The sequence below is a fragment of the Chiloscyllium plagiosum genome, chromosome 35, assembly GCF_004010195.1.
Source record: "Chiloscyllium plagiosum isolate BGI_BamShark_2017 chromosome 35, ASM401019v2, whole genome shotgun sequence".
Lineage (NCBI taxonomy): Eukaryota > Metazoa > Chordata > Chondrichthyes > Orectolobiformes > Hemiscylliidae > Chiloscyllium > Chiloscyllium plagiosum.
In genome coordinates, this window is record NC_057744.1 from 9,375,592 (window position 1) to 9,396,494 (window position 20,903).

General features: G+C 38.7%; 1 protein-coding gene across 6 annotated transcripts in view; it reads right to left on the reverse strand.

The window, feature by feature from the left end:
* sik3 (SIK family kinase 3) overlaps positions 1-15,469 on the reverse strand; it is a 300,542-nt gene extending 285,073 nt beyond the window's left edge. For 4 of the 6 annotated variants that reach the window (XM_043676612.1, XM_043676614.1, XM_043676611.1 and 1 more), the window contains exon 1: positions 15,245-15,469. In XM_043676612.1, coding sequence (XP_043532547.1) covers positions 15,245-15,403 — 159 coding nt within the window. In that variant the 5' untranslated portion in view covers positions 15,404-15,469. The remainder of the gene's footprint in view (positions 1-15,244) is intronic. The other 2 variants (XM_043676615.1, XM_043676613.1) reach the window with 1 other exon arrangement.
* Between the last annotated feature and the right edge of the window lie 5,434 nt (positions 15,470-20,903).

Consider the following 20,903-nt stretch of genomic DNA (forward strand, 5'->3'; position numbering starts at 1 on the left):
TTCTTCAAAAAACTCAATCAAGTTTGTGAGACATGATTTCCCACATACAAAGCCATGTTGACTATCCCTAATCAGTCCTTACCTTTCCAAATACATGTACATCCTGTCCCTCAGGATTCCCTCCAACAACTTGCCCACCACTGAGGTCAGGCTCACCGGTCTATAGTTCCCTAGCTTGTTTTTACCACCCTTCTTAAACAATGGCACCACGTTAGCCAACCTCCAGTCTTCCGGCACCTCACTTTTGACTATCCAAGATACAAATATCTGAGCAAGAGGCCCAGCAATCACTTATCTAGCTTCCCACAGAGTTCTAGGGTAGACCTGATCAGGTCCTGGGGATTTATCCACCTTTAACCTTAAACTAATGGGACTAGAATTGGGTTATAGCTAATACAGGTAAGGAAAGATTGTGTTCCACAAATAATTGCCTAAATTCTTCAATAACGTAATAGCCAATTCACATTGAAGAAATGTGCATTATAGCACAACTGACTCTATTTAATAATGTCAGAACAATAATTAATTCAGTCAATAGTCCAGAAACAATTTGAAAGTGTGTTTCCAACACGATCAATAATACCTGAAGGGGAAGAATGCAAACTGGATTTTTACTATTTCACAACGTGCTTGCCACTTACCAATCACAACTCAAATAGCAACATTCACCTTCTGCTGCATGCTCACATGACCAAATTTCAAAACATAGATAAGAAAGTTGAACATATTTCCCTGAGTCTAATGTATCGATTGCACATTCATATTGTGTGCTCTTTAAACACAGAAGTACAGGGTTATTTGTACAATATTAATGGGAGAGAACCTTAATCCAAATTTTACCTTGGTAGGAAAGTGACACAGACTTATTATGGACCAAGTTGATCTCAAATTCATCTAGAGTCTGTATTTGGCTAGAGCTACAATTGCTCTGAGTCTCTGGGCTAAAGAGGATAAAGGAAATCGAGGTGACCAGGGATTCCGACTGGGAGCACATGGAAATGGACATTAAGTTAGAACATGAATGAACATCACCGAAGATGAAGTTAAGGTACCAGAGCAAAACAGCATGAACAAAGCCAGTGAGAAAGAATAGATAAATGGAGAAAAAAATTCCCTTTTTTAAAAACTCATTAATGCTAACAGCTTAAATAATCTTTCCACTGTGATGTATATTCATAAATAGAGTGTACTGTTGACACATAAAGCATTATATGTTGTATGTTCTTCTAAACATCAAAGTGTTACTTTCTGTTATATTGATAAGTATAGAAATCAAAACCAGTAAATTATTAAATCTAAAGTTAAGTTCATCATGAGAAGTTTTGGGTGCACCAAAGGTTAAAGTATATTAAAGGAGCATACAACATAGATACTCACGGATGATAACAGGCTTGGGAAACCTATAGTTATGAGGACAGACTTGAAATTCCAGTCTACTATCCAGTATATAAAAATCTAAAAGCTGATTAGGTTTTTTTTAATATAAAGCTTTCTGATAAAGAGATAATTTGTAGATTAGAAATTATAGGCAAGTGATCATCAATTTTAAATCATCACTACAGAAGAAGAGAGATCAGGACATAATTATTTTCTTGGAGGCAGGGACAAATATATTTTAAGTGAAAATTCGGTAAATAATTTTCACAGAGGAAGATACATGAAAATATAACAAGCCATGGAACTGGTCTTGGTTTTTATATTCACTCATGAGATGTGGGCACTGCTGGATGGACCAGCATTCATTGTCTATCCCGAGCTATTCTTGAGAAGATAGTGGTGAACATCCTTCTTGAATTGCCTCAATCCATTTAGTGTAGGTACACCTACAACATTGAGAGGAAGGAGTTCCAGGGCACGCTTTTGCACAAAGTTGCATTGCTATGTTTAACTGAATGGTCTTTTTGGCTCTAAATGTCTACGGTTTGATTATCCTACATGATTTCTGCTCTCTAAAGAATGTTTCTAGCTATGTACATTTCCCCAGGAATAGTTTGTTCAATCTACATTATAAATAGCTACTGACCAAAGCGTACAATGAGGAAATTATTGACAGCAACTGTGAAAGATATTTATTCTCAGCAAAGGCCACCAGATTTAGAAATGCATCAGGGAATCCTTTATCTCCTTATCAATAGAGATGACAGTGAAAGCCTTCACTAATGGCAAATGTGGTTAGAAGTCACAATGCTTCTTTCTTTTTTGAATTTTGTACTTCCTTTTTACTGAGTACTGGCTGGGAAAAATTAGAAATTTTCAAACTCTTGTATTATCCCAAACATACTACAAACAGTAATCTATTTCACCATGTTTTATTAGTTTCCACGCAGTAAAAGGAAAATCGTGCATCATACAAATATTGAACTTTGAGCAAGGGATGTTTGAAGAACCTTGGTGATATCACCCACAACCACCAGAATTTAATATAATTCTATTACCAAAGAAGCTGATTGGCCTTGAATGCAGCAAGGGAAAATATAACTTCCAATGTGTAAACAGCATGTTTTTACTCTGTTCCTGGAGCATTTATTGCTTGCTGGTAAGTGGTCTTTCTTCTGGAACCTCTGGCCTACTCCTGATGATTATACTCCAAGAACAGTGTCAGATAGGAAATCCCAATTTATTGACTCAACAATGATGAAGGAACAGTAAAATAAATCAGAGTTAGGAAGGCATTACAACCACATTGTCACTACCAAAGTGTTTCACTTCACTTTATTGTTGAGCCTGAACTCGGTGTTAGAGACCCATCCCAACACAAATACTAAATGGAAATTACACCTGGAAGACAGAATCTCACATTACATTTCACTCAGGAATCAATTCGGCCATCACACATAATTTACACTCTTAAGTTTACTACCGGTGTGAAGCAATTTCAGTTTTTTAATTAAGCTGTGAAGTGTGACTGTACTGTAGTATCAGTGCCTGATACTATATTTGTTAATTATACATTTACAAAGACCATTTTCCACTACAGTGATACAAAATTGTTTATAATCAATATGAAAATGGTTAAGTAAACAAAACAAAATGTTTTCCCTCAAGATAAACAAATGCAGTATTTATTAAATTCTGCAATAACAGGCATCGGATGACAGATTATATACACATGCTTGAATTGTATCTCTTTCCTCCTACACTTGCACACTATTTATTGAAAAAAAATAAACTGCATAAACCTGCTAAACTAAGTTGGACATTATTTAAAGTGAAAACAATCTGGCAAGCAATTAAGGCTTTATTTGATAGTTCTAAATGTTTACTTTCCAAATATTGTTAAAGAACTACAAAAGTGGAAGAAATGGAAAATGCTTTGCATTAAAATAATGTATCTGCCCACTGCCCACAGTTAAATAGAAATAATGTTGATCCAAAATTCATGTTGAAGGGTTTTAAGACAAATAAGCTACTTTGACAGCCCTCTCAAAAAGTGAAAAGTTATGTTATTGAAACACAAGATCCCAAGTCCTATGTTCTCAGCTTCTTTAATCTCTTACCATTTCCATAATTAGCAATACATATGAAAAATAAACTTCAATCAACTGTTTCGCTGCCAATAAAATTAAGCATGTTGTGAACTAAATTATTTTCTCTGTACTATCTCTTGTTGATTTGCAAATTAATAATCAAACAGTATGTATTTTTCAGCAACCAGTTGTTATAAACCAAGTTCAGAGATGAGTGGAGTTCCACCCATTTTGATAAATAACATCAACGAGACCAAGATAACCTTATAAAGGCATACTTACACCAACACGAATAAATCTCTTGTTTAAAAAGGAATTTGTGTAGTAACTTGAAAACAAACTTGGATGCTGACATTTAAATTAATCTTTGAATCTAAGACCTCTGATGATGCAGAGTGGTGATAAGATATTTAGGCAAAGAAGAATCCTAGGAAGGAATGGTTTACAAGATGCTCCATGGTTTGACTTGCCTCATCTCCATGAAATATCAAGCTATTGATGGGTAAGATAATGATTTTCAATTGGTCCTATTGCCTACATTATAACAGTGGTAATACTTCAAAATACTTCATGGGCTGTAAAGCACTTTGAGATAGGCTTGTCCCAGTTATATTTTGCACCTGCATTTTGTGCAGGTTATTGGAGTAGGTGGAAATGTGGAGGTGATAATGGAATGGCAATGTCACTCGTCAGGTAATCCAGACCTTAGGCTAATATCCTGAGGACATAAATTTGAATCCTACCATGGCAGGTGGCAAAATTTGAATGCAACTTTTAAAAAACTGGAATAACCACTGTTGGCTGCCATAAAAATCCATCTGGTTCACTCGTCCTCAGGTAAGAACACGTGTCATCCTTAATTGGTCTAACCTGCACATGATTCCAGACTCTCAACCATACTCTGGTCAACTATGGATGTACAATTCATGCTAGCCTAGCCTGCGACATCCATATCCCATAGAACATAGAATATTACAGGGCAATACAAGCCCTTCGGCCTTCAATGTTGTGCTGACCTGTGGAGCCAATCTGAAGCCCATCTATCCTACACTATTCCATTTTCATCCATATGTTTATTCAGTAACCATTTAAATGCTCTTAATGTTGGCGAGTCCAGTACTATTGCAGGCAGTGTATTCCATGCCCCAACTACTCTGAGTAAAGAAACTACCTCTGACATCTATCCTATATCTATCACCCCTCAATTTAAAGCTATGACCCCTCAGGCTAGCCATCACCATCCAAAGAAAAAGGCTCTTGTTTTCCACCCTGACATCTATCCTATATCTATCACCCCTCAATTTAAAGCTATGACCCCTCAGGCTAGCCATCACCATCCAAAGAAAAAGGCTCTTGTTTTCCACCCTATCTAACCTTCTGATTACCTTACATGTCTCAATTAAGTCACCTCTCAACCTTCTTCTCTAATGAAAAGAGCCTCAAGTCCCTCAGCCTTTCCTCATAAGACCTTCCATCCATACATACCAGGCAACATCCTCGTAAATCTCCTCTGAACCCTTTCCAAAGCTTCCACATCCTTCCTATAATGTGGTGACCAGAACTGTACACAATACTCCAAGTGTGGCCGCACCAGAGGTTTGTATAGCTGCAGCATGACTTTGTGGCTCCGAAACACATTTCCTCTACCAATAAAAGCTAACACACTGAATGCCTTCTTATCAACCCTATCAACCTGGGTGGCAACTTTCACGGATCTATGTACAGTACATGGTCATCGGGATCTCTCCGATCATCTAAACTACCAACAATCTTACCATTAGCCCAGTACTCTTTATTCCTTTTGCTCCTTCCAAAGTGAATCACTTCACACTTTTCCACAATGAACTTCATTTGCCACCTCTCAGCCCAGCTCTGCAGCTTATCCATGTCCCTCTGTAACCTGTAACATCCTTCAGTACTACCCACAACTCCACCAACCTTAGTGTCATCTGCAATTTACTAACCCATTCTTCTACGGCCTTGTTTTAGGTCATTTATAAAAATGACAAACAGCAGTAGCCCCAAAACAGATCTTTGTGGTACACCACTAGTAACTGAATACCAGGATGAAGACTTCCCATCAACCAGCACCTTATGTCTTCTTCCAGCTCGCCAATTTCTGATTCAAACCGCCAAATCACTGTCAATTCCATGCCTCCATATTTTGCGCAATAGTCTACCGTGAGGAACTTCAACTCTTTACTGAAATCCATATACACCATATCAACCGCTTTACCCTCATCCACATGTCTGATCACCATCTCAAAGCGCTCAATAAGGTTTCACAAAACCATGTTGACTATCCCTAATCAACTTATTCCTCATTAGATGATTATAAATCCTAACTCATATAACCTTTTCCAACAGTTTACCCACAACCAAAGTAAGGCTCACTGGCCTATAATTACCAGGGTGTTCTCTACTCCCCTTCTTGAACAAGAGGACAACTTTTGCTATCCTCCAGTCTTCTGGCATTATTCCTGTAGACAATGACAACAAAGATCAAAGCCAAAGACTCTGCAATCTCTTTCCTAGCTTCTCAGAGAATCCTAGGATAAATCCGATCCAGCCCAGGGGACATATCTATTTTCACACTTTCCAGAATTGCTAACACCTCCTCCTTGTAGACCTCAATCCCGTCTAATCTAATAACCTGTAACTCAGTATTCTCCTTGACAATGTTGTCTTTTTTCAGTGTGAGTATAAACAAAAAATATTTATGCAGCGCTTCCCCTATCTCCTCAGACTTCATGCACAACTTCCCACTTCTATCACTGACTGGCCCTAATCTTTCTTCAGTCATTCTTTTATTCCGGACATACCTATAGAAAGCTTTAGGGTTTTCCTTGATCCTACCTGCCAACAACTTCTCATGTCCCCTCCTGGCTCTTCTTAGCTCTCTCTTTAGGTCTTTCCTGGCTAACTTGTAACTCTCACATGCGCTAACCTTCACATCTCATCCTAACCTAAGATTTCTTCCTCATGATAAGAGATTCAACTTCTTTAGTAAGCCACGGCTCCCTCGCTCAACCACTTCCTCCTTGCCCAACTGGTGCATACTTATCAAGGACACATGGTAGCTCCACATACCAATAGTACTCATCCCCTGCAGTTTCCTTCCCCATCCTATGCTTCCTAAATCTTGCCTAATCGCATCATAATTGCCTTTCCCCCAGCAATAAGTTAAAGCCACCATAAAACTACCCTGTTACTCTCGCTCTTATCCAGAGTTATCTTTGCTATCCTTTCCTCTACATCTCTGGAACTATTTGGAGTCCTATAGAAAATTCCCAACAGGGTGACCTCTCCTTTCCTGTTTCTAACCTCAGCCTATACTTCAGTAGATGAGTCCTCAAATGTCCTTTCTGTTACCGTAATACTGTCCCTAACTAACAAAGCCACACCTCCCCCTCTATTACCATCTTCTCTATTCTTACTGAAACATCTAAACTCCGGAACCCACAACAAACATTCCTGTCCCTGCTCTATCCATATCTCCGAAATAACCACAACATTGAAGTCCCAGGTACCAACCCATGCTGCCAGTTCACCCACCTTATTTCGGATGCTCCTGGCATTGAAGTAAACACACTTCAAACCACCTTCCTGCTTGCCGGTGAACTCTTGCAACCTTGAAACCATAGTTCTGACCTCACTATTCTCAACCTCCTGGACACTGGAACTATAATTTATGTTCCCATCCTCCTGTTGAATTAATAAATTAATCCCATAAATTAATTTTAAAAATCATGATTGTTATTGAATTGTGGAGCAGACGTGAGGGATCAAGTGGCCTACTGCTGTTTCTAATTCATATGATTGTTAAAGGCATGCTTAGGTTATGAAAGGCATTATATAAAGCATTTCCTTGAAATGCTTTAACATGCATTGATCATATGAAAAATGAAAAAGAAAACAAACAAAAAAGAACCTATTGAGCAACTTTGCCTGTTCCAAACAGAACTGTGCATCATTCCACACACATTCAATTGCTAACTGTCCACTTCTCTAAGTCTGAACAATACATTCAACGTCCCAAAAGATTTTGAACAATAACTTAGTGATGAACCGAAAGGTATCTGAACCTACCACTTCTTCCTTGGGCCATATCCATCTCTGAAAGTAAGGGAAGAGGCAAGTCAATCTAAACCTGCTGGCTAAGGTATGCATTGATTTTTATGTATTTCCCTAGTCAATAAAATGTATTCAATATTTCTCCATGAAATCAAGTATAATCTCTACCAGAAGACACCACGAACCTTTACTACAATTAGAAAATCTATCACAATACAATAACATTTTGTAGCACTAAACTTTGTTGTAACATATAGACCACGATAATCTGATTTTCATGCCAGCTGTGATAAATCATACATAAAGGAGTTAAATCTCAACACCAACTTGCTAAGGAGGTTAAACACAACTCACAGCTGTAGTGCAAAATGAAATTTTACACAATGTAATTTATCTATTCACTTTTTCAGATAATGTTATGCAGTGTGAAATCCTTTCACTTAGAGCAATACCTTCCTACAACCATTGACATTTCGAATAGATGCCTCAAATAGAGAAAAGTTTTGCAAGGTACAAAGATTGTTTAAAACGATACTGAGCAGGAATAACGGTAACAGAAAAACTAAGGTGTGTCCTAAGACTAAGTAGTAGAAAGATCTTTCAATGGACTTTCAAAAATCAAGCTGGTAAAGCAGAGAAATTGGAACTTAGGAGCAAAGTGACACAAAAGACTGAAAGAACAGCCAGTGACCCTGGAGCAGAGAACATTCGAATTAGCAAGAGAAGAACAAGATGCAAATGGCTGTCAAAGAACCACTGGGTCATGCAAAGATATTATAAGCTCACTGAAACGGAAGGGCATTACCTTGCGGGAATTTTAAAATATTCACAAAAATGTTTGTAGACAGTCGACAGGTATAAGGAATGCTGGGTTTGGACACAGACAGTGGCAGTCAAATTGAAATTTGTAGAGGCTGCATTGAGAAGCTAAGATGTGCAGTACATACAAAGCTGCAAAGGTAAATCTTGTTGTTAAAAGCTTCCATCTCACTGAGGCAATTTAGAATAATTCACAAGCTACCCTGAAAAATGTGTTCACTTTTTGACAGTTGTGCAAAATTCCACCACAGCAGCTGAGACAATTCACAACATTCTAAAACTTCTCCAACAACAATTCACCCCATCTCCCAATGAATTCTATAAAATATTCCAGGAGTGGATCCATATCGTCACCAAAACCTACCACTTCTTCCTTGGGCCATATCCATCTCTACACTAAATTTTATTTGAATTACATTTGAAATATGTCTATTACTTTTTTTTAGATTAGATTAATTACCTACAGTGTGAAAACAGGCCCTTCGGCCCAACCAGTCCACATCAACCCTCCAAAGAGTAACCCATCCAGACCCATTTCCCTCTGACTAATGCACCTAACACTATGGGCAATTTAGCATGGCTAATTCACCTGACCTGAACATCTATGGACTGTGGGAGGAAACCGGAGCACCCGGGGGAAACCAACGCAGACACGGGGAGAATGTGCAAACTCCACGCAGACAGTTGCCCAAGGCTGGAATTGAACCTGGGACCCTGGCGCTGTGAGGCAGCAGTGCCAACCACTGAGCCACCATGCCACCTTTCTCGAGATACATTGTTTAAAAACAGGAGCGAAAATATTAGCTTTGCCATCTACAGTGGCTTGAAAAGCTACACAGTCTGCATCTGAACAGAATCCCAGAGTTCTGCTCCTCTAGACTTAACTGAAGTGGTGGTGAAATTGACAAAGTCGAGACTCACAAGATGTAGGTATTGGTCCAAAGCGAAACATAAAAGAGTTTTGTGATCTTTGAATGTGGAGGAAATTTCAGCTCAACTAGGCCTTAATATTGGCCAATCAGTTGTAACATGCTGCAATTATTTCAGGGTCAAAGTAGGAGGCACAAGGATCAAGGACGAGATAGAAAGTAACGTCGTTATTTTGTGATAGACTGATTGAAAGGAATTAGTTCACACAGTTTACTATTTTCTTTTCATTTACATATTCTATAAAATTTATAAACTGTTTTAGAAACAAATTTCACATAAATGGGAAAGATTGTGAAATATAATTGGGTATCAGGTTGATAAACAGTTACAATAAAATATTCCAGGGATGTTCAGATTTCATAAATCATGAACATAAACTTCAAGTTTTTTTAAAAAACTGAACATTCTCATATATAATTTTTTTGCAATACACTGGAGTGCCATTTGCTGTATTGTTCGTAGGTTCCCAGCTGAGGTTGGGTATAATACCCAAACCTCTTTATGATGGGTCTGTTGCTGTATCTATCCCCACTACTGCTTCTATGTCCTTCTTGTTCTTCCTGCATAACAAAAAGAAATCTTTAATAATCACACAAGCTCTACCTGTGTGCAGAATTACAGTCAGTGATGTCAGAGTCAGACCAGTAATGATGCAGGAGCAGCAATTGTTTCCCTGGAAACACCAAAGAGGCAAGCAGGCTGGCTCCAAATGGTAGAGATTTCGTACAAACGGAAACCAGCTTAAACATTAACACTGACCTGTATGTACAGACTTAAGTCGCAAAAGTACTGAGTTTTGAATTTCAGTATTGCATAGATTGTTACCTTTATAGCATTAAATGAAACCCACAAGATTATGGCACAGCCTGTTTCTGCCAGCTTTGGTCAAGGTCCCCATCAATCAAACAAAGCAAGAACAAAACATCTAACCACTACATTATAATGCTAAAAACTGACCCACTCAACAGTTACATATTTATTCTTGCCTTTAAATTCAAGTTAGAAAATGATGCCAGATTAATGGGGACAAATTAATGATTTAAAAGGAAAAATGCAATACTTCAACTATTACTGGGTAATAAGCTTGCACAAAATAACTAATGTCCTAGCGTTTTTGTTATCATTGAAGTTATATACTGAATTATTATATTCACCTACTATTGTATTATTGAATAATTTAAAGATTAGACCAGAAATTAGAATGTTTAAATCAAATGTTAGCATCTTGATATCAGTTCTATAAATTTACTTGACAATCAAATGACTAGAAACAATTGTGACATCTCCAGTCTTTGTTACATTTCAATGCTCACAATTCTTGTATCTATAAAACCCATTATGCAAATGACTAATAAAGGGTTTATTTAAGCAATAATCAAAAAGTAAACCAATTCTGCTCCTTAGCCTCGGATTTTTAGAAGTTTATTCTACTTAAAAGTAAAATAAATTTAGAATATGGAAATAAATACAGCCCAATTCAAATGAGGGATACATTTGGCATCTGCTAACCTCATACCTGTTTTCAACAGTTCTGTTTCATTAAAGCACCACTTAAGACGCTTCTGGTCAGGAATATGCTAGCAACTCAAAGTAAGCATTTCACCCATATTTCCTTGTAGAAACATGACAAGGTTTCATTGGCTTTCCTCCCATTTCCCTGAAATCAAAATAAAATCACTTCTTAGCAATGCCACAAAATGGAACATTCCATGTCAGAGACAGGAATGAGAAACTGATGTGGATCCTTACCTTTCTTCAAGAAAAGTATATTTTTAATAAATCAGTCACAGAATAACATGGGCAATAGCTGTGAACAAGCTATGATGTGGACTACCACTCCTTCTTTCCCACTTCATTAAAGAAAAACAGGAGCACTGCAATGGGCTTCATTGTGAGAGGCATAACAAGGACAAATGTAAGGTATAAAGGTTAAAACCGTTTCTAACTTCATATAAATTGAAATATCTTCAAGTTTTTCATTATGCAAGTCATTTCTGCTCCAAAATTCACTAAATTCACTACTTAGAAACATTGATAAGATTCGCTCACAGCAGAGCAAGATGATTCACTATGGGTCAGTCTTATTCATATCCTAGTGACCAAATACAAAGCAGCACTGGCAGAAGCCGAACAGCAAATGATCAACATGCCTGATCTAAAAGTCACAAAGCGACTTATAACTAAGGATAAGAAAGGACAACTTGACTGGGAGAAGAAGAGTACGAAGGAGAGATATTATTAGTGTTGTTGCATCACAAAAGTTTGGTATTCAAAAATTTCCAGTTTACAACAATGAAATATATATATATATCTTTTTAAAAATGGCAATTTTTATTTTTTATTTATTCAGGGATGTGGATTTTGTTTGATGGGCCTGCATTGAGCTAGCTCATCTCCAATTGCCCTTGAGGAGATGGTGGTGAACTTGGACCACTGTAGCCTCTATGATGTAGGCGCACACAATTTGCTTTTAGAGAGGGAGATATAGTATTTTGACCCAGCAACAGTGAAGGAACAATGACATATCTGATGGTAAGTGGCATGGAGTGGAATTTGCAGGAGGAAGTTTTCCCATGTATCTGTTGCCCTTGTCCTTCTAGATGACAGTGGTCGAAGGTTTGAAAAGGTGCCATCTTAGGAATCTTGGTGAATTTATGCACCACATTTTATCGATGTTACGCTGCTGCTACTTTGCATTGGGGGTGGAGGGACTGAATGTTTGTGGATGTGGTGCCAAACAAACAAGCTGTTTTTTCCTGGATGGTGTCAAACTTTTTAAGTGTTGTAGAAGCTGCACCCATCCAGACAAGTAGGAAGTATTCCATTATGCTCCTGACTTGATGGTGGGAAGTCTTTGAGGACTCAGATGAGTTACTCACCACAGGATTCCTAGTCTCTGACCTGCTCTTGTAGCCACATTTTTGAAAGGTAGTTTCCATTCAACCTGTTCAAAGATGTTATGACACACCTCTAGAGCAGGTCAGACATGAACTCAGGCTCCCAACTCAGAGGTAGGCTCACTACCAGTGCATCACAAGAGCCCTCCATGGTATTTTTATGGCTCGGCCAGGACAGATTCTGGTCAATGCTAACCTCCAGGATGTTCCTACTGGGGTGGTTGCCATTGGCCAGAATCTACACTGGACTAGCCATATAAGTGCTGTGGCTACATGAGCAAGTCAGGGGCTACGAATCCTGCAGTAAGTTACTAAATATTAAAATCAATTTTGCGATGCATTTTGAAATAAATTCCCAAAACTAAGTTCCAAATTACGAGGAGTTGGAGATCATACAATAATTGTGAACAGAAGAATAAACTCCATTAAATTATAAAGTATTCCTGTATCTCAACACCACTGTCAATCAACAAAGCAACATTCAGTACTAATAAAGTTTTTATCTAGTTGTCACTTTGTTAACTAACTTTTTCAAAATCAACTAACTGACAATAACATTGGTGTACCCAGTTCTTGAAGCTCCAGTGAAGAAGGTGGGTCTTGTTGCATAGTGTCACTACCTTTGGGCCAGGAGACCCAGGTTCAAGACTCCCTATTCCAGATATGTATTATAACACCTCTGAACATAGTCATTAGAAAATATCCACAAACTGTTTCTTCTGAGTTCAGTGGCAGTGGTAGTGTTCCAAGTCTGGACCAGAAGGTCCAAGTTCAAATCCCACCTATTCCAGGTATGTGACCAAACATATCTGAACAAGTTGATTAAAAATATCTACAAAACTGTCCCTTATGGACTCAAGGTGCAGTGGCTGTGTTCCTACCCTGAGCCAGGAGATCTGGGTTCAAGTCCCACTTCCTCCATAGGTACATAATAAAATCTCTAAACAGGTTACCCTTAAAAGAACAATGCTCCCCCATTTTTAATATTGACATAGTGCAGGTTGTACTGAAGTGCCTAGATAAAGAAAGAATTAACCTGTTATGAATTATGAATTAACCTGTTTCTGCATGGATTTTCACACAGAAATCTCCAAAAATTGCTAAAATGTAAATCAATGAATAACAACCATACGTTAAACAATTGTTGGAAGTACTCCTGGCATATAAGCGTTAATACACAAGTTATCTTCTAGATATAATACTATTTACAGAAAATGTCTTCCTAACTACTGCATTTACAACAGTACAGTAACTATATCATCATGGTACAGCAATATTTTTAATGGACACCTACTTCAAAATTAATTTACTAAAATTAATCTTTTAAGGAAGTCATTAACAGATTAGTCTGTTGGCTGGGTGCCGTACATTAAATTTTAAGTTGTTAAAGCAAGACACCCTTATTAAATTGAACATCATTTACAACATCTGATTACACCAATACAACGATGACAATATTACCACACAAGCACAATTTTTGCATTGGCTCATTTCTCAGTTCTACGATTGTAATTTCAAACCAAAATAAGTTTGGAAAAGGAAACATAATCCTGACTCCATTTTTACCACATCTAAAAGGAAAAATAATGCAGCACATACATAAATTTGCTAATTACACAAATAGACAAATGCTCCTATATTTGGGCTCATCATAAAACACAATAAATGTACACTTTATTGAAAAGCAGTTTGCACTATGGAAATACAACGTTCAATCTCTTTTACAGATCGTATAAACTATTTTTTTACAAATTATGCTGCAGCATGTTTACTGTATGAAACCTGAATAGCCCAGAACACAGATTAAAGTTTACATCCTTCATTCGTTACTAAAAATACAAATGCACATTAATTGACAACGTTTAGCCCCCTACCCTGCTTTCTGTGAAAAGTGACAATTGTTTCTCCATTCTACTCTACTTCCAGCAAATCAAAACTGTTCAATTTTATTAAACAATCCACGTATATTGGGAAATTTTGCCCTATACAATGAGCCATTGCAAGAAGTCATCCCATGTCAGTAGTAATTGCATTCAACACACTAGAAATAAGCAAATACCGTGTACACAAGTTACTCTTTGGAACTGAAGTAAATATATCTGCAAACAGATCGCTTTAAACTTGTGCACTGTCAATCACTGCAAGCAGCAATCATCAACATGCACAACTTTTATTGAAATAAACTCGAGAAATGAATCTGTTTTAATAAATCCCGAATGAATGTGTTAGCCCCGTTTGCCTTTCGGTACATTTCACGCAGTGACGGAGATCGAAATTAACTAGGACGTTTCAACTGAACTCCGGTTATTCACTTCAAAAAGCGTGAAGCAGACGGCAACACCAGCCGTTAAACAGTCCCTGAAACTTCTTCCAAAACTTATGGGAAGAGAGAGAGAAAAAAAATTCAAAACGGACGGTGGCTGGGTACAAAGGACAGGCCAAATTGACAGCTCTAGCCTGGCGTGACCCCCACCGGCTGGATAATGTTATAAAGGACTAAATGTGACATTTGGACAAAACCCTTTTTTTGTGAACAGAAATGGGGGGAGGGGTTGACTAACAAAATCCTAGATTTCGGAAGGAGGTGGGGGGGGGAGAGGAAGGAAGGTGAACAAGACATGTTTCTCCTCACTTAGTCCCATTGACAGCTGTCAAAAAGACACAGGACGGTATAGTTTCATTTCCCCAAACCCCCACCCCAACCCCCCGGCCCCCTTCAGCAAGATTCACAATCCATTGGCTTTCAAATAAAGATAAATTTCTCAGCTCAGTGTCAACTGGAGAGGAAAAGACTGGGAGAAGAGAAAGTGAGAAAGAAAAACACCTTCTCCCCTCAGAAGTAAAAAGAGGGGAGAGTCCAAGCGCCATGAGACCAGATGATAGAAGTTGGAGAGGAGGGGAGGCTGATCGTTACTTCAGGAGGAGCAAGGGGAGGGGGGGGGGGTGTAATATCGAGGATATCTGTGAGATAATACAGAAAGTCTGCAAAATACGAGAGACGTTGGGGGGGGGGGGAGGTGTCGGTGGGAGGAAGAAAAAAATATCTAAATACGTTACTTTGGCCTTGGTGACGATGTGAGTGGCCAGCTTGACCACCGCGAAGTTTCCCTTGCCGATGGTCCTCTCGATCTCGTAGTAGCCAATCCTGGCCGGCCCGGTTTTGTGCGGCTGCGGCTGAGGAAGGTTCCCGTTCCTCACTGCACCGCTGGACGCCATCTTGTCGAAAACACCAGCAGCGGCAGGAGCGCGCCTGCGCCCGCGCGCACGGCGGACTCCCACCACCCCCAAGACGCCCAGGCGACAGGGCACAAGGTGGGCGGGGACTTGCGGGCCGCGTGTTGTTGGCGTGCGCGCCCTCGGCCCCCGACGTCCGCGCTCCCCGAGCGAGCGTGCGCACTCCCTCCCCCTCGTCATTAAACACGCCCGCGGCGGTGACGCGATGGAAGAGTCCGGGAGCGCTGACGTCAATGCAAAGTATCCATGAGAGCTTGTTTCCTTTTGCGTCTCCTGCATCTTATCAGTGAGCTGCGCTAGCCTGCACTTCATTGATCGTGTACTGTAATGCAAGTGCCCTTATCTTTTTTTTCCATCCCCGGAGCTATAAGTTCACAGCATCCCGTTTCAAAGTTTGCAGTTTTTTTTTAAATGATTTCTCCCCATGCCCGAAATGTTTTATCGTGCGTCAATCAATTTCCCGCTATGCAACTCAATTGAAAATCAGAAAATGCTGCAATCGCTCAGCAGGTCAACCAGAAAGGTTAATTTTGTAAGTCAGACCCTTTGAAGGTCAGGTGGAAGGAGATGCTGGAAATATGAAATTTGGAATATAAGTGCTAAGAGAAATTCAGCCAGTTCGGCAGTGTCTGTGGAAAGACAGCGATAATGTTCCGAGTCAGGTCCTGTATGACTCTTCTCCGGAACGGATATTCTGCCAGACCTGCTAGGTTTCTTGAGCTGTACTTCTTGACATGCTGAGTTTAGAAGAAGTCATACTGGACTCGAAATGTTACCTCTGTTTAGCCACAGCTACTGCCAAATCCGTTGCGTTTCTCCAGATTGTGCTTCCAACATCAGTCTCCTGCTGTTAACGGAACTTTGCTGAGCTTCCTCTATTTTTAGTTGCGATTACTGTCAGATTGCGCTCTTCATGTCCCACTCCATTTGTTTTTTCTCCTTGGACATACCTTCAAACTTAGCCCTTTAACCAAGGTTTTGACCATCTGCCCTAACTAATATCATCTAATAGGACTTGATTTTAAGCTTTGCTTTATAATAATCCCTTGAAGTGTTATGAGATATTTTCATTACTTCGAAGGCACAACAATTATAAGTTGCTGTTTTGTGGTTGCTAATGTTTCCACCCTTCCTCAAACCCCGACTCCTTGCTCCATCCTTCTTGCTGAGACCTGAATGTTTTTAAAATCCCAGCACTGCATTATGGTTTAGAACAAGGAATTCAAAGTCCTACCATAGGAGGAAACTGCATGCAATCAATCTGATAAATTTAAAGCTCAGCACAAAATGAACCATGCTGTAAAACTGTTCTTAAAAACTCAGCTGGTTCACCAATGTTCTTTAAGGAATAGAATTTGGCATCCCTACACATTACTCCATATTTTGTAGTTTTCTCCTTAGGTCTTTAGGTTAAGTGGAGTAGAATAATGAATACAATCTTGTCAGGAAAGGAAAATACTATTTACTAATTCATAAAACATATTTATGCTGGTTTATTTGCTAGGAATTAACTGCATGTTAAATTGCATTATTATCTTCATTTAGAAAGTTTCTCAATGTTTTTTTTTCAGTTTCTTTTGCATTCCTTACAAATATGCGTCACTTGATTATTATGTAATTGCAACATGTCACTTCCCCCTAAAGTCATCATGGTAAAAATGGTACACATCTTTAAAACCAATTCCAAGATCCAGGTGATTCTCCATAAAAGATTAGTATCAGATATTTTTGTTTTCATTTGGACACAATGTTACACTTCTTTCCATTTTACTTGTTTATTTAAATTCATTGGCAAATTTTATTTTCAAGAAAGCAGAAGCAATGTATTTTAAGCATTAATATCAATATGTTGTAAACAGAAGCAATATACTAGATTGTGAAAGTGCAAAATAACTTGTGCTTCTCATATGTATTGAGGTGGAATATACAGGAAACTTGTTCCACAGTAAGCACAAACCAGTATTACTTTCAGAAATGGCTCAGTCCATTACTTATGCCATAACACAATTTTCTGAGATTTTTGTACAGCTCTGACTTTGTCATTGTCAAATTAACCTCATCGAGTGATATAGCCTTTGGTCCACCTAGTCCATGTTAACCATTTTCCCAAACTAAAGTAATTCCACCCGCCTGCATTTGGCCCATATTGATCCAACCCTTTCCTATTCATGCACTTATCTAAATGTCTTTTAAATGTTGTAACTATACCTGTATCCACCACTTCCTCTGGCAGTACGTTCCACACACTGACCACTCTTTTTAAATTTGGATTTGTCCTTTTTAAATCTTTCTCCTCTCACCGTAAAAATATGCCTCCTAGTTTTGAATTACCCCACCTTAAGGAAAAGACCTTTGCTATTCATCTTATCTATCTTATAATTTTATAAACCTCCATAAGGTCATCCCTCAGCTTCCTCCACTTCAGGCTAAAAAGTCACAGCTTATTCAGCCTCTCCTTAGAACTCAAACCTTCCAGTTTCAGTAACATCCTTGCAAATCCTTGTACTCCAGAAGAGCCCTCACCAATGTCCTGTACAATCTCAACATGACGTCCCATCTCCTACACTCAAAGATCTGAGCAGTGAAGGCAAGCATGCTAAATGTCTTGTGAACCACCCTATCACCTGTGATGCAAATTTCAAAGAATTATGTACCTGAATCCTTAGGGCTCCTTGTTCTGCAACAAACCCCTGGGCCCTAATCATTTTATAAGTCCTGCCCTTGTTTGTTTTGCCAAAAATGTGATACCTTGCATTTATCCAAATTAAACAGCCCATTGACCCGATCTCTTTTTAATCTTAGATAACCCTCTTCACTGTCCACTAGACCACCAATTTTGGTGTCATCTGCAAACATACTAACCATGCTTCCTATATTGTCATCAAAATCAATGACAAACAAAAGTGGACCCAGTACCGATCCTTGTGGAACACCGCTGGTCACAGGCCTCCAGTGTGAAACACAGCCATCCACCTCCACCCTCTGTCTCCTATGGTAAAATCAATTTTGTATCCAATTGGCAAGCACACCCTGAATCCCATGTCATCTAATTTTACTAATTAGACTAATATGCAGACCCTTATCAAAGGCACTTCTAAAGTTCAAATAAACAACATCTACTGCTCTACCCTTGTCAATCATTTTGGTTACTTCCTCAAAAAACTCAATCAGGTTTGTGAGATATGATTTCCCTCACACAAAACCATACTGACTATCCCTAATCATTCCTTCCTCTGTGCATGTAAATCGTATCATTCAAAATCATCTGCAAGAATTTACTCACTACCGATGTCAGACTCACAGATTTGTAGTTCCCAAGCTTTTCTTTACAGCCTTTCTTAAATAAAGGCACAACATAAGCCACCTTCTGGCTTATAGATGATGCAAAGTTAGCTGCTAGAGGCTTCGTAATTTCCTCCCTATCTTCCCACAATCCTAGGATATATGTGATCAGGTCCCGGAGATTTATGTTTTCTGAGATCTCCAGCAATTCCTCTTCTGAAATGTGGACTGTTTGAAAAACATTAATATTTATTTCCTTGAGTTCTCTAGACTCCATTTCTTTCACCACTGTATAAAACTGATGCAAAATATTCATTTAATATCTCTCCCATCTCCTGAGGTTCAACATAAAGACGACCTCATTGATCTTTTAAGAGACCTACTCTCTCTAGTTGCTCCTTTGCTCTTAATGTACTTGTAGAATCTCTTTGGATTATCCTTCACCTTATTTGCCAAGGCTATCCTCATATACCTTCTTTGCCTTCCTGACTTCCCTCTTAAGAATGCCCTGACTCTCTTTATACACTTCAAGAGATTCAGTTGATTCCAATTGTCTACATCGAATATATGATCTTTCTTTAATTCTTGACTAGAACCTCAATATCCTTATTCATTCAAAATTCCCTAATCTTACCAGCCTTACCTTTCACTCTAACAGGAACATAATGCCTCTGAACTCCCATTATCACACGTTTCAAAACATCCTGCTTGTCACTCATTCCTTTACCTCTGAATAGTTTACTCCAAGCAACTTTTGAAAGTTCTTGTCTCGTACTACTATACGTTGCCTTGTTCCAATTAAGAACTTTAACTTTTATGAATGCTTATCCTTTTACATAACTATTTTAAAACTAATAGAATTATGACCACTAGTCCCAAAGGGTTCGTCTGCTAATACGTCAGTCACTTGCCCTGCCTTATTTCCCAAGGAACTCCTCATTATAATTCTGGTTCCATTAAAATCAATGGTTTTGCTACAGTAAAATTGCTGTGACTAATGCAGAGCAGAGTAGCGGGGAAATGGTGAGCATGTAGAAATCAAAATAGAAATATATATAAAAACATGATTTATAGGCATTTTACTGTAGTCACAATTCTATTTCGAATTCATCTTCTGACATCAATTGTCAGTGAAATACAGCAAACTTCGTAAAATCTCCAGGATCAGCCATTGCCTAGTGGTACAATGTGAGAGATGCAAAAGAACCTTTTGTCCTTGGGGAAATATTTAATCAAGTTTTCATTCTTATTTGCTACCAGATATAAATAAATAAACAAATAAATTAGGTTGGAATTCTTGCAGAAATCAACAATCAAAAGTAGTTTGTAGCTATCCATTGATATTGTTCCCAATCTAATATTCTTAAATCAAATCGCAATATAAATTTGTCACTGCAGGATCAGGGAGCACAATAGTCAAACTTCTGACATTCGTTATAAATATTGCCATTGCAGCAAATGTGGGTTTTATATCTAATGGGTTCTTATTATGGGACGTATTTTCTCCTCTGCATGAAATTCAAGAGGTTTTTTGAAGAAGTAACAAAGAAGATTGATGAGAGCAGAACAGTAGATGTGAGCTAGCTACATGGACTTCAGTAAGGCGTTCGACAAGGTTCCCCATGGGAGACTGAATAGCAAGGTTAGATCTCACAGAATACAGGGAGAACTAGCCATTTGGATACAGAATTAGCTCAAAGGTAGAAGACAGAGGGTGGTGGTGAAGGATTGTTTTTCAGACTGGACACCTGTGACCAGTGGAGTGCCACAAGGATCGGTGCTGGGCCCTCTACTTTTTGTCATTTACATAAATGATTTGGATGCGAGCATAAGAGGTAGAGTTAGTAAGCTTGCAGATGACACCAAATTTGGAGGTGTAGTGGACAGCGAAGAGGGTTACCTTGGGTTACAACAGGATCTGAACCAATGGGCCAATGGGCTGAGAAGTGGCAGATGGAGTTTCATTCAGATAAATGCGAGGTGCTGCATTTTGGGAAAGCAAATCTTAGCAGGACTTATACACTTAATGGTAAGGTCCTAGGGAGTGTTACTGAACAAAGAGACCTTGGAGTGCAGGTTCATAGCTTCTTGAAAGTGGAGTCGCAGGTAGATAGGATAGTGAAGAAGGCGTTTGGTATGCTTTCCTTTATTTGTCAGAGTATTGAGTACAGGAGTTGGGAGGTCATGTTGCGGCTGTACA